Below are 12956 nucleotides of genomic sequence, written 5' to 3'. Positions count from 1 at the left end.
TTTATTTATTTATTTTTTTAGCGGTACACGGGCCTCTCACTTGTGGCCTCTCCCGTTGCGGAGCACAGGCTCCAGATGTGCAGGCTCAGCAGCCATGGCTCACGGGCCCAGCCGCTCCGCGGCATGTGGGATCTTCCCGGACCGGGGCACAAACCCGTGTCCCCTGCATCGGCAGGTGGACTCTCAACCACTGCGCCACCAGGGAAGCCCTCCAGTTTGTTTTAAATCACGGACTTCCTTTCTTCTTGTTAGGCTGTCTCCATCTTCCCATGAGTCAGTGTGTGCTTGGGGAATCAAAAAGCGAGCTCTAAATTATTGGTATCCGTTTAATCAAATAAGAGGGAATGTTAACCTGTGGCTCTCCTTCCCCCTTGTGTTCCTGAAGCAGACATTAGGCTTTTGGGGGCTGTTCAGTTCTCTTCCTATTAGGGAGAAAGAACCTACTGTGTATAGTTTGGGCAGGAGGCAGCACTCCAGTTCCCACTATGCAGGTAAAAGGGGCTTCGTTTTTCCTTCTCACTGTCCCCAGACAGCCAGGCTTTAAACTCAACCAGCTGGGAACTCCTTCTAGAGCATATAATCTTTAAAAAAATTTTTTATTGGAGTATGGTTGATTTACAATGTTATGTTAGTTTCAGGTGTGCAGCAAAGTGAATCAATTATACACATACATATATCTACTCTTTTTAAGATTCTTTTCCCATATAGGCCATTATGGAGTATTGAGTAGAGCTCCCTGTGCTCTACAGTAGGTCCTTATTAGTTATCTATTTTACATATAGTAGTGTGTCTATTTCAATCCTAATCTCCCAATTTATCCCTCCCCCCTGGTAACCATACGTTTGTTTTCTGCATCTGTTACTCTCTTAGAGCTTATATTCTTGAAAGATAAGGACAGATGGCGTTAATTCCTAGGGGATCAGGGGTGGCATCCTGGCCACACTGTTTCTGATAAAAGAATCTGCTTCTTGGCTGTTCAGATGTGTTGATCATGGCCCATTGTTTAATCACATTGTTTATAGAGCTACTCTATAAACAAAATTACCTTTTTAAATGAATAATAGCAGTTCAATTATTTTCTCATTTTCACTCATGACCTTACCTGTTTCTGAACATGGACTGTGGGGTTCAGCTATGATCTTTAAAGAAAGACTTTGGAATTATTTTTCTGCAGTTGCCCCTAATTACTTGGCTGCATCTATTTGAAGAAATAATCTATATCTCAAATAATTCCACAGCCATAAAACAACTACACACCTATCAGGATGGCTAAAAGGAAAAATAACACCACCAAATGCTGGCAAGAATGCTGAGGAGCATTGCTGGTAGGTAAGTGAAATGCTACAGCCACTCTGGAAAAGAGTTTGGTAGTTTCTTGTAAAACTGAACATGTAATTTCTTTATCACTCAGCAATTATATCCTAGGGTAGCTATCCCAGAGAAATGAAAACTTCTGTTCACATAAATACCTGTACACAAATGTTCATAGTAGTTTATTTGTATTAGCCAAAAATTGGAGTTAGCTCAGGTGTCCTTCAAAGGATGATTGGTTAAACAAACGGTGATACATCCATACTGTAGAACACTACATAGTAATAAAAAGGAGGGAATAATTGATACATGTAACTACCTGGATGACCCTCCAGGGAATTATGCTGCATGAGAAAAAACTATCCCTGAACATTACATTCTATATGATTCCATTTATGTAACGTTCTAAAATTGACAACATTTAAAAATGGAGGACAGATTACTGGTTACCAGGTGTTGAGAGTGGGACAAAAGGTGTGGGTACAAAAGGGCAACATGAGGGATCCATGTGGCATTGGAACTGTTCAGTATTTTGACCATGGTGGTGGATACTTAAACCTACACATGTTAAAACTGTATAAAATTTAATACACACACACACCACACACACACACACACACACACACATCAGTATAAGTAAAACTGGGAAAATCTAAATATCACTGGATTTTATCAATGTCAGTACCCTGGTTGTGATATTATATTGAATACTACGAGTTTGCAAAATGTTACCATCAGGGGAAACTGGCAAAGTGTCCAAAGGATCTCTCTGTATTATTTCTTACAACTGCATGTGAATCTACAATTATCTCAATAAAAATTTCAATTAGAAAAAACAAGTAAAACACCTTACCAATGATAATAATGTACTAAGACTTGCATCAAGTTTAAGTTTTAATTTAGAGAAAGATCCTAAAGGCTTCTGGGCATAAAAGAATAAATAAATGTGCTAATTAAACATGATTTTATACACCCTGTTGTTTTAAAAATCTGATGTTTAGGTGAAAAGTAAAAGAATACTAGATGCCAGATCTACGAAAGACCTTAAAGTCCAGTCTGATCTAGCCACTGGCCTCAGAGGCGACAGCTCAGGTCCAGACGTGTCCTCAAGAGGCATTTTTTTTTTTTTTTTGCGGTACGCGGGCCTCTCACTGTTGTGGCCTCTCCCGTTGCGGAGCACAGGCTCCGGACGCGCAGGGTCAGCGGCCATGGCTCACGGGCCCAGCCGCTCCGCGGCATGTGGGATCTTTCCGGACCGGGGCATGAACCCGTGTTCCTTGCATCGGCAGGCGGACTCTCAACCACTGCGCCACCAGGGAAGCCCCAAGAGGCATTTTTTGTAGCTGTCTCTACTCCCACAAGGGATCCTCTGCACAGTATTCCAAACAGATTTCCCTAGGGTAATAGAACTTGCAGGTTTTGGAGCAAAGACTAGCACATGCATTTTACATGTACTAATAAGAACTGCCATTTACCGAGTGCCTGCTGTGTTAGACTGCTAAATCTACACCCAAGATTTAATTTAAGCCTCATGATAACTTTGAGTGAGAGGTATTTTTATCTCCATTTTACAGATGAGCAAAGTGAGACTTGGAGATTTAATTAACTTGCTCTGGCACCAGCTGGTAATAGGATGAAGCTAGGGTAAATTGTAGGTCTGTGTGGATTATAGCTGCCCTCTTTTCGGCATACCCACTGCCTTCAAAAGGAGCTACTGCTGTGCGGAACACATACATATTGGATATTCCCAATGCTATTTGCTTGGTCGTTGCCTTTGGGTTAGGAGTTCTTAATCTAGGGGCGATGGGAACTTACAGGATATACAAATTGGCTTCAGGAGATCATGAACCCACTGAAATGGTATGCAAAATTTGGTGTGAATTTGCCCATATGAAATTTTCTGGAGAAATGTTCCATTGCTGCCATCAGATTCCCAAGAGGTTTGGGACTCAAAAAGAGGTTAAGAACTGCTGCAGCTAGATCCAAAGAGACTTTTTCCCCGGCTGGAAAACCTTTCAAATGCCCAATAACACTGACTCAGGGAAGTGATACATCTGGGGCAATAAAATCAGCTACTAAATCCTACACAGAAAGCAGGGTCAGAACTACATTTTGTAAAGTCATTGCAAAGAGGATACTTGCAGAGACACTGAATTCCATCTCTGCCTCAGCAGAATTGTTTGACATTTCCCATCTATTTGTTCCAAATATCTTTAGTATAGTCATCCCTCCCTATCTGTGGATGATTGGTTCCAGGACCTCCTGCAGATACCAAAATTTTCAGATGCTCAAGGCCCTTATACAAAATGACGTAGTGTTTGCATATAACCTACACATATCCTCCCGTATACTTATTTGTTTATTTATTTATTTATTTATTTTGCGGTACGCTGGCCTCTCGCTGTTGTGGCCTCTCCCGTTACGGAGCACAGGCTCCGGACGCGCAGGCTCAGCAGCCATGGCTCACAGGCCCAGCCGCTCCGCGGCATGTGGGATCCTCCTGGACCGGGGCACGAACCCGCGTCCCCTGCATCGGCACCACCAGGGAAGCCCTTTATTTATTTTTTAACATCTTTATTGGAGTATAATTGCTTTACAATGGTGTGTTAGTTTCTGCTTTATAACAAAGTGAATCAGCTATACATATACATATATCCCCATATCTCCTCCCTCTTGCGTCTCCCTCCCACCCTCCCTATCCCACCCCTCTGAGTGGTCACAAAGCAACGAGCTGATCTCCCTGGGCTATGTGGCTGCTTCCCACTAGCTATCTGTTTTACATTTGGTAGTGTATATACGTCCATGCCACTCTCTCACTTCGTCCCAGCTTCCCCTTCCCCTTCCCCATGTCCTCAAGTCCATTCTCTATGTCTGCGTCTTTATTCCTGTCCTGCCCCTTGGTTCTTCAGAACTAATTTTTTTTTTTTTTTTTAGATTCCATATATATGTGTTAGCTTACGGTATTTGTTTTTCCCTTTCTGACTTACTTCACTCTGTATGACAGACTCTAGGTCCATCCACCTCACTACAAATAACTCAATTTCGTTTCTTTTTATGGCTGAGTAATATTCCGTTGTATATATGTACCACATCTTCTTTATCCATTCATCTGTCGATGGACACTTAGGTTGCTTCCATGTCCTGGCTATTGTAAACAGTGCTGCAGTGAACATTGTGGTACATGACTCTTTTTGAATTATGGTTTTCTCAGGGTATAGGCCCAGTAGTGGGATTGCTGGGTTGTATGGTAGTTCTATTTTTAGTTTTTTAAGGAACCTCCATACTGTTCTCCGTAGTGGCTGTATCAATTTACATTCCCACCAACAGTGCAAGAGGGTTCCCTTCTCTCCACACCCTCTCCAGCATTTATTGTTTGTAGATTTTTTGATGATAGCCATTCTGACTGGTGTGAGGTGATACCTCATTGTACTCCTGTATATTTTAAATCATCTCTAGATTACTTATAACACCAAATACAATGTAAATGCTATGTAAATAGTTGCTGGTGCAGAGGAGTTTTGCTTTGGGGAACTTTCTGGAATTTTTCTTTCCAAGTATTTTCGATCAGAGATTGGTTGAATCCACAGATGCAGAACCCGTGGATACAGAGGGCTGACAGAATTTTTGACACATCTGATACAGAATGAAAGGGTATCAAGGTACATCTTAAATTCAATATAAGGGCTTGCCTACAGCCTTAACACAAAATTGTGGGTGATAATTTTTTTTTTTGTGGTATGCGGGCCTCTCACTCTTGTGGCCTCTCCCGCTGCGGAGCACAGGCTGTGGACGCGCAGCCTCCATGACTCACGGGCCCAGCCGCTCCGCGGCATGTGGGATCTTCCTGGACCAGGGCATGAACCCGTGTCCCCTGCATTGCCAGGCGGACTCTCAACCACTGTGCCACCAGGGAAGCCCGGGTGATGATTTTTAAGTGGGCAAATATCTTTTATCATCTCTATCAACTTTTAATGGAGTAGGGTGTAAGGAGAGAAGATCCAGCAGCTACGTGACTGCACTTACACTGAAAACTGCGCTGGGAAATGCATTCACTTTCCTGCCTTTGCGCAGGCTGTTCCCTCTGTCTATAATGCCCTTCCCCACCTCTTTGCCCAACAAACTTGAACTTAAACTTGCCTCTAAAGCCCTAGATCAAGATCTTCTGTGACTCTTCTAAGCTCTTCCCATCTCTCTCCTGCCAGGTAGAATGGTCCTATTCCTAGCCTCTGTGCACATCTCTATCACTGTATCATTATCAGTTCTTGTCTGCTTCATCCAACCAACAGAGCCTCGGAAGTGCTGGAGCTCTGACTTATTTATGTTCCTTGTCCCTAGCCATGTATTACTTGTTAATGATAAATGAAATGCAATCCAGTAACCTCCAGAAGTGGTCTGACTCAGCTGTTGAGGAAACAAGAAAAGGCCCAGACATCTAGGAAGGTAAGAAAACAATGAGGTTAAGAAATGAAAGGTTTTCAGGTAAGAAACAGCTGAGGTAAGAACAGGGGCCCACACTCAGGTAAGCAGAGAAAGAAAGACGTTTAGTCTGGTTTACGGAGAAGAGAGTTCTTGAATATGCGAACAAAGCAGAGGGAGAAATACTGACTGGACTGAAAGAAGAATGGGGATTACTCCAGGCATTGCAGGCTCTAAATGGATTGATTCAGATTCAGGAACTCAGTGACAATCGCCTCAAAGAGAAACAGAGCTGGATTCTGGATCTACTGCTCTGTTGACTCAACATAGTTTGTATTCTTGGATATTTCACTAGAATCAAAGTCTGAGCTGCAAGGGGCCATAGAAACGATCTAGGCCTGTCCTTTTATGTCACTGACTGAGGCTGGGAGAGGCAGCCTTGAATCCAGGCCAGGAGAGAGTCTTGAGCTCAGCCTGAGCAGGTGGACATGTCAAGGGGCTCCAGGAAGAGGGATCTGTTCTGAAGACTGTGACCCCAAGACAGGTCTCTGGCTGCAAGGGATGGCTGCAAGGGCTCAGAGCCTGGTTTCCTTAGGACATAAACCAAAAAAGGCATTCAAAGAATCAGGTAGTTGGTCAAAAACAAGTCTGATAAACAAACCCAGCTTTTCCTCTCTATCAACACAGTATTTCCTCTCTGTAACGGGTTAACAAACAGAGGAGTTTGTTTGCTGGAGAAAGCATAATGGGCTTTTAGTTCTACCCTGCGACTGTGGGAGAAGTGTTAACAGAAGGCAGGGAAACACAGGCCGTAAAGCTGCCTTTTTGCTTGGCTAAACTGTATGCAGATTGGATAATGACAAACATCTTATCTACCTCTTTATCCATCTCTCGCATCTTGTTTACCTTGTCCATATATGGCACTTTCTGCGATTCTGGCAACTTTGTTATGGGTCAATAGAGCGCACTAGTTGCCCAGAACACACCTAGGGGACTTTGTCTCTAGAAGTCCCTCCCTTGAAATTGCGTTGTCTAGACGCTCTTTACTAAAAGTAAATAAACTGGGATTGCATGCCTATTCGTGCAAAGTGCTTGGCGTAGTAACAGGCCACGGTTTCCTGTAAGCCCCCCTTCAACAGCTCTCAGGAGCTCGGAGCCTTGAGTGAGACCTGGAAAATCGATTCCATTCTCTGAACCTCAACGTCCGCATCGGCAAACCGGTTCCCTTCGAGAATGTGGCGAAGACCAAAGGCGACCACGCGCTGGCCCAGCCGTCCCGCCCGCCTAGGTGTGTGCCCAGCGCTCGCTCCCGGCCCCGCGGCTCTGCACACCGCGCCGGGTTCCGCGGGCCTCCGAAGCGCTCGGCCCCAGCACCCGATCTCCTCCTCCCGCCTCCCGGTCCGACGGGTGCCGGGAACCCGGCCACCGGCTCCGGACCCCTAGCGCCCTGGGCTGAGCGGGCGACGCAGCCGCGCGGCGCGCCCCGCCCAGACATCCCCGCGGGCGCGCGCACGCACGCAGGCGTGGGGGGCTGCACGACCCGGGCGCGCGCAGGGCCGGGCCGGCACGACGGCGGGAGCGCGCGCGGCTCCGGGAGGCGGTGGCGGCGGCGGAAGCGGCGAGGGCGGCTGGCGTCCGGCTCTGAGGTGGTGGTGGTGGTGGCGGCGGCGGCGGCGGCGGCGGCTCCGGACTGGGCTCGGCTGGGAGCGAGCGAGGGTCGGGGGCGCCGGGTCGAGAGCCGATCCCCCGGCTCGACCATCCGCCAGCCGCCCGGACGCCTGGGCCGCGGAGTTCGTGTCCCGGCTCGGACCCCGGCGCCCAGCCCGGAGCCGTAACCTTGAGGCGGCGGCGGCGGGGCCGGGCCGGGCCGGGCCGGGGGGCGGCAGCGCTGGATCCGCGGCTGCCCGATCGTTGGCGGGAGATGTCGAACCCCGGGACGCGCAGGAACGGCTCCAGCATCAAGATCCGTCTGACAGGTACGGCCGGCGGGAGGCCCCCGCCGACACCCGGCGCCCACTCGCACCCCGCACGGCCCCTCATCAGCCCCGGAATTTCCCGCAGGGCGCCCTGGGGAAGTGGCCCTCCCCCACGCCGGCCGTTGTCCCAGGACCTGGTCGCCCCCCTCGGCGAGTGCCCCTCGCTGCTCCCTCCGGCCCCGCCCCCTCGCTTCTCCCCGGCCCCGCCCCCTCGCTTCTCACCCCCCCCCCCACCCGCCCTCTCGCTTCCCTTCTTTCCCCCTCACCTGCCCCCTCCTCTCGCTTCCCCCCTCCTGGCCCCGCCCCCTCACTTCTCCCCTCCTGGACCCCCTCCGTCTCCCTCCCCTCCATTCCTCTTGCTCCCTTCTCCTTCTAGCCCCTCGCTTCTCCTCTCCTGGCCCCGCCCCCCGCTTCTCAACCCCTTCCTCCCTCAGGATTTCTTCCCTCTCCCCTCACCTGCCCCCTCTCTTTTCCCTCTCAGTCTCTCCCCTCGCTTCTCGCCACCTTCCCATTCTCTGGCTCTTCCCTATCTCTCCCCCCACCTGCCCCCTCGCTTCTCCCCTCCCGGCCTTGCCTCTCGCTTCTCCCTCCAGGTCTCTCCCCCAACCACCCACTGACTTCTCACCCCATCCCTCATCCGTTCTCTTGCTTTCCCCACCCCCCACTTGCCCCCTAGCTTCTCCCCTCCGGGCCCCGCCCCTTTCTTCTCTTCAGCCCCGCCCCCTCACTTTCCCCTAAACTCCTCCCCTCATTTTCTACCTAGTCCCGCCCCCGCTTATCTCCCAGCCCCGCCCCCTTGCTTCTGTCTGGCGGCCTCCACCCTTTCCTTCAGCCTCGAATTCCTGAATCCTATCTCGTAGCTTCTCCCAGTCCTGTTCTCATTTCCCCTCTGGTCCAGACCTCTTCAGTCTAGTCCACTTCCTTTCTCTCTCAGGCCAGGCCACTACCTACTCTTGACTGTGCTTCTTCAGTTCTTTCCTTTACCGTCACCCCTCTCCCACCCGCCAGCATCCTTGAAAAACCTCCCCCCCCCGCCGCCGCCCGCACCCCACGCACACTCTGGAGGCTTTGGCAGCTGCACTAACGCAGACTCCTTGATTCACTCTCATTGAGTCTTCAATGAAATGCCCGTGTCTCCTAGGTGGCTCATAGTGCAACCTTCAAGGGTGAGCGCGAAGCTCTGCTCTGGGCATGCGGCGTGGTGGTTCGGGTGTGTGTAGCTGCCAGCGGTGTCTGTCGGCTTGCCCCTCGCTAGCGGGCTCCAGAGATCCTGGACCAGTCTGCACCCTCATCTGCTCTTTCTCGCTCTCCCCATTCCTGCGGGTCTGCTGCCCCGTCTTCCGGTTTAAATTCACACCTGAGGCCAGATTGTAGTGTTACAAATACGGTTCTGCTGGGGGACTTTCCAAACGTGAATATTTCCCGCTCTGGAAAGGAAATAAAAAGTTCAGGCTAATCCCTGTTGGGGATTTTCCCCTGGATTTTTCTGTTCAGTGACTGGTCTGATGATGACTTAAAAGTCAGTCTGGTCAGATTCTTTGAAAAAGAGAATGATCATTTTGGACACTTTATGGCAAATGCATGGCCCTCAATTATTGGTGAAATCCCTGAAAACAGCAATGGGTGATTTTTTTTTTTCAAACGAAAATTTCCTCTGAGAGTTCTTAGTTGTTGCATGATCCATTTTTTGTTTCAAGGAAGGGGAAATAGTTTTTTTTGTATAAAGATGTCAGATCGGGTTATGACCAGATAATACAATCAGATCAGATAATGATTTGGACCCAAACCCAGACTCTGGTTTTGTAAGTGACAAGTATATCCCAGGGATCTTTGTTTCTGGAGAAACATAATTCTTTATTCCAGGGCTGGTAGGAAACACTCACTATAGATACAGTATATACATTCTTATTTTTATGGTTACATAAAAGCCACGTTTTTGACTTTGTAATGCTTGTAAAACTTTAATTACTGACAACTTTCATTTGGTTCTCATTTACAGTGTAATCTATAATTGACATCAGATTAGTTTCAGTTTTCTTGTTAAAAGCAGAAGTAACTGATTTTGTGAGTTGGGGTAGAAATGTGATTAATGTTTTAGAAGGACTAGGTTTTAATTACAACGTTTGTGTCAGGTGTATTTATATATTAATCAAGCCTAGTTGGCAGGTCTGGATGTGAGCCTTTTCCTCCTGTAGTGGAGGTTTTGTCCTTCCTCCCAAATTATTTTTGGACTCAGAAATTTAGATGTCATAGGTGCAGAAATGCTTTAAAGAGTTTTTGGATGGTGTTTGCTATCGCAGGATCAGGTGACGAGTGTTCTTTCCAAAACTCCTTTTCCCTTTCCCCCAGCTGTCGTTACTCATGATCTAACGGGCTTTGTGAGTGTGGTCCTCCCTGCAGCAAGGTTGAGAATTTAGCGTTGATTGCAGACACACTTGATGCCAGTTGTCTGATGAACGTTAATTTACGTGGAAACGTCAGAACTAGATATTTTGTTGGCGGTAGAATAGGTTTTGGCCTCATCTTTGAGCTTGTCGGGGGGAGTTTGAAATCTCTGCACTTTTGGCATCTTGGGAAGCCATCTTTCAAGAGGTGTGTACTTTTGTTACAGGTTTCAGAGTTTATTTCTCTGTGTGATATTTGAAAAAATGATTTTTTAAAACGAGGGCTGTTCTAACCAGTCAGCGAATACCACACAGGGCACAGTTCAGTGGAAAGTATGAAGACGTTGGATTATGAAAGAATATTTAGAACTTTGGTGTCCACAGTTGTATTAGGTGGTTGGTGGGCTTAGAATTAGGAGACTTGATTCTGGTAAGATCAGCCATTAACTGCATGATATAGAACAAATTATTTAACCTTTCTGGGTTCTCAGTTTCCTAATATATAAAATGAGATTTCAACTCCATTATAACGTTCTTTCCTTCTCAAGGATATGTCAGTTTGTCTGCCTATTTATTCCAAATTACCGTTTGCTTATGCTTGCTTTTGTTAAGTGTCAGTCCTGATATTCAGAATTTGTGTTAAAACACAGCCCTCCTGTTTGATTTATGTCAAGCATTACTTTTGTGTATTGGTTACATTTATGATTTCTTCTTTTCCCCTTCCTCTGGAGCCCTTTTTGTTTTTGAAAACTATTGGGTCGTATGTTGCACTGCTTTGGAAAGCTGGCCTAAACTAGTAGAAGAATGTGTGAGTCTTTATATTGAAATGACTATGATTTTAATGAGTGTCTTTGTGGTATTTTAACAGGAAAATCATTTTTAAATGGTTTCAGTAGGTTTGGAGCATAATATGTACAAAATCAAGTGATCTTGGTTGAAGAGCATTATCTTGCAGACATTGTAGAGTCCCCTGGCAAATCAAACACTTTGGAAACATTTTTATTTTAAATTCAAGCAGGATTTGCAAAAACTTTGATCTTACATGGTGCACATATGAATCCCAGATACATTATTTAGGTCATTTTGGTAAAAATGGAATTTTGAGCTCAGGGTTCCACAGTGCTCTTCAAACAAATTAAATTTTATTCTAATGTTAACCAGTTAGTTGAAATACCAAATGCCTAAACTTTTTCTTTGGTGCTTTTATGCCTTGAAATACTCTCATATTTCCTTCTGTTTTTATATTTTTTGGAGTGTTGACTGTATATTGGGAAGGGAGAAAAATTCTAATTCCAAGTAGAGAAGGGGAAACCTTCTTGATAGCCTATGGAAATAGAATAGAAAATAGAAACTATTTTTAGAGTTATAGCACATGTAATGTAAGGCTGACTTGTTTTTGGCATCCAGATGATCCAGCTTGGAGAGAAGTAGTTTGTAGTCATAACTGTTTATAACATTAATTGATCAATCACAGGTGACCTAATTGATTTGAAATAGGTTTTTCTTAAGAAAGATTAAGAAATCTGTGAAGATGTTGCCTGTGTCAATTTGTACCTGACTTATGTAAGGCGGGCAGAACTCTTGTTTTAACAACTGGAACTGTGATAAGAAGGAATAAGTCATCACTAGTTACCCAACATTCACCCTCCACCTGAGTTTGCCTAACATTTTCCTTAGAGTCGGCCTCAAGTTCATGCAGGTGCAGCCAAGGTACTTCTTTGAGCCGAATCATCTAAGGATGTGGGATGGGCTAGATCAAATGCTACTGCAAAACTTATACTGCAGTTATACTTTAAAAGCAATAACCCTCTGCCAAGTACACGTTCTGGTATTGATTTTTTGGGGAAAATGTTTATTTGGCTGCTTGGGGTCTTAGTGGCAGCACACGCGGAATCAAGCACGGAGTCTTAACCACTGGACCACCAGGGAAGTCCCTCTCGTGTTGATTTTGTGATTTGGTCACATCTGTGCTGTCTTAAGAAAAACCTTTTTTTCCCCCCTCAAATCCATTAAAAAAGAATCTTCTTGACCCACCTAACTGGCTTGAGAAATGAACTATTTCATATGCTGTATCTCTCTGTATTTTTATAGTAGTTGTGATTTATCAAACTAGCATTTTTTATTTCAATCCTATTTCTTTGTCAGTTCAAAAACTCCTATTTTTGCAAACATGAAAGTTGTGTCTGAACTTCAGGTTTTTTCTTCTCTTCTGCAGATTTTCCTTTTCTGTTTGGTCACATTGGCCGGTTCTAATGTGGAACATTGGGTGACGGGGAGGGTCCTGGGGCCTGAGTCACTTGTGAAGAAGTATTTCCTCCTGAATTAAAAAAAAAAGAAAGACTGACCCATAATATTTCAACATCAGCTCACTGATCCAGTTCACTAGCCTGGCTGTTCTGTAACATGTTTGTGGGCACTGGTTAAAAGTTAAAATAGCTGAATCGTGCATTTTATTGAGTACTCAGAGCAAAAAGGAAGTTCAAAAAACCTTCTGAAATGGATGAAATAATTTGGTGCCTGTGCCATGCTCTGATTTTCTGGGTGAGAAACCCTAACCTTTAGGATTCTCACTTAAATCAATTTTTTGTTATTTCAAAACCATTTCAGTGACTAAATGTTTTTAAACAAAGAGTTAGTAAAAAATACGTGGGTTTGTTATGTTTGTTTTTTTGTCACCGAACAACTCAAATGACTAGTTTGCTTGTTTTGTAAGTGAATTTTATTGAGAGAAAGCCCCTCACTTAAATTGGCTTGTTGTCGCCGCATCTAGCTGCCCAAAGTCCCTAAGGCCATTCTAGTTGAGAGCTGTCGAGCTCTCTCGAAAAAAACCAAAAGCTCATAACCCTGTGAATCAGACATATCTTCTTTT

The 12956-nt window shown here is 45.7% G+C and overlaps 1 protein-coding gene and 1 pseudogene across 6 annotated transcripts in view; both read left to right on the top strand.

Moving 5' to 3' along the window:
- The first annotated feature begins 7594 nt into the window (after positions 1 to 7594).
- SMURF1 (SMAD specific E3 ubiquitin protein ligase 1) overlaps positions 7595 to 12956 on the top strand; it is a 102102-nt gene continuing 96740 nt past the window's right edge. For all 5 annotated transcript variants that reach the window (XR_016387747.1, XM_022587771.3, XM_022587769.3 and 2 more), the window contains exon 1: positions 7595 to 7703. Coding sequence is in view for 4 of the 5 variants with exons in the window: in XM_022587771.3 (XP_022443479.1) it covers positions 7649 to 7703 (55 nt within the window). In the remaining variant the exon portion in view is untranslated. The remainder of the gene's footprint in view (positions 7704 to 12956) is intronic.
- LOC149747374 (KANTR integral membrane protein pseudogene) overlaps positions 7601 to 12956 on the top strand; it is a 71873-nt pseudogene continuing 66517 nt past the window's right edge. Inside the window, exon 1 of the transcript XR_016387748.1 lies at positions 7601 to 7703. The product of XR_016387748.1 is annotated as a KANTR integral membrane protein pseudogene (transcript). The remainder of the gene's footprint in view (positions 7704 to 12956) is intronic.

The sequence above is a fragment of the Delphinapterus leucas genome, chromosome 15 (assembly GCF_059928025.1).
Source record: "Delphinapterus leucas isolate spDelLeu-1000000601 "Yukka" chromosome 15, BTC_Dleu_Yukka2, whole genome shotgun sequence".
Classification (NCBI taxonomy): Eukaryota; Metazoa; Chordata; class Mammalia; order Artiodactyla; family Monodontidae; genus Delphinapterus; species Delphinapterus leucas.
The sequence above is the reverse complement of the archived record's forward strand: the minus strand, read 5'-3'. Positions and strand labels throughout refer to the sequence as shown.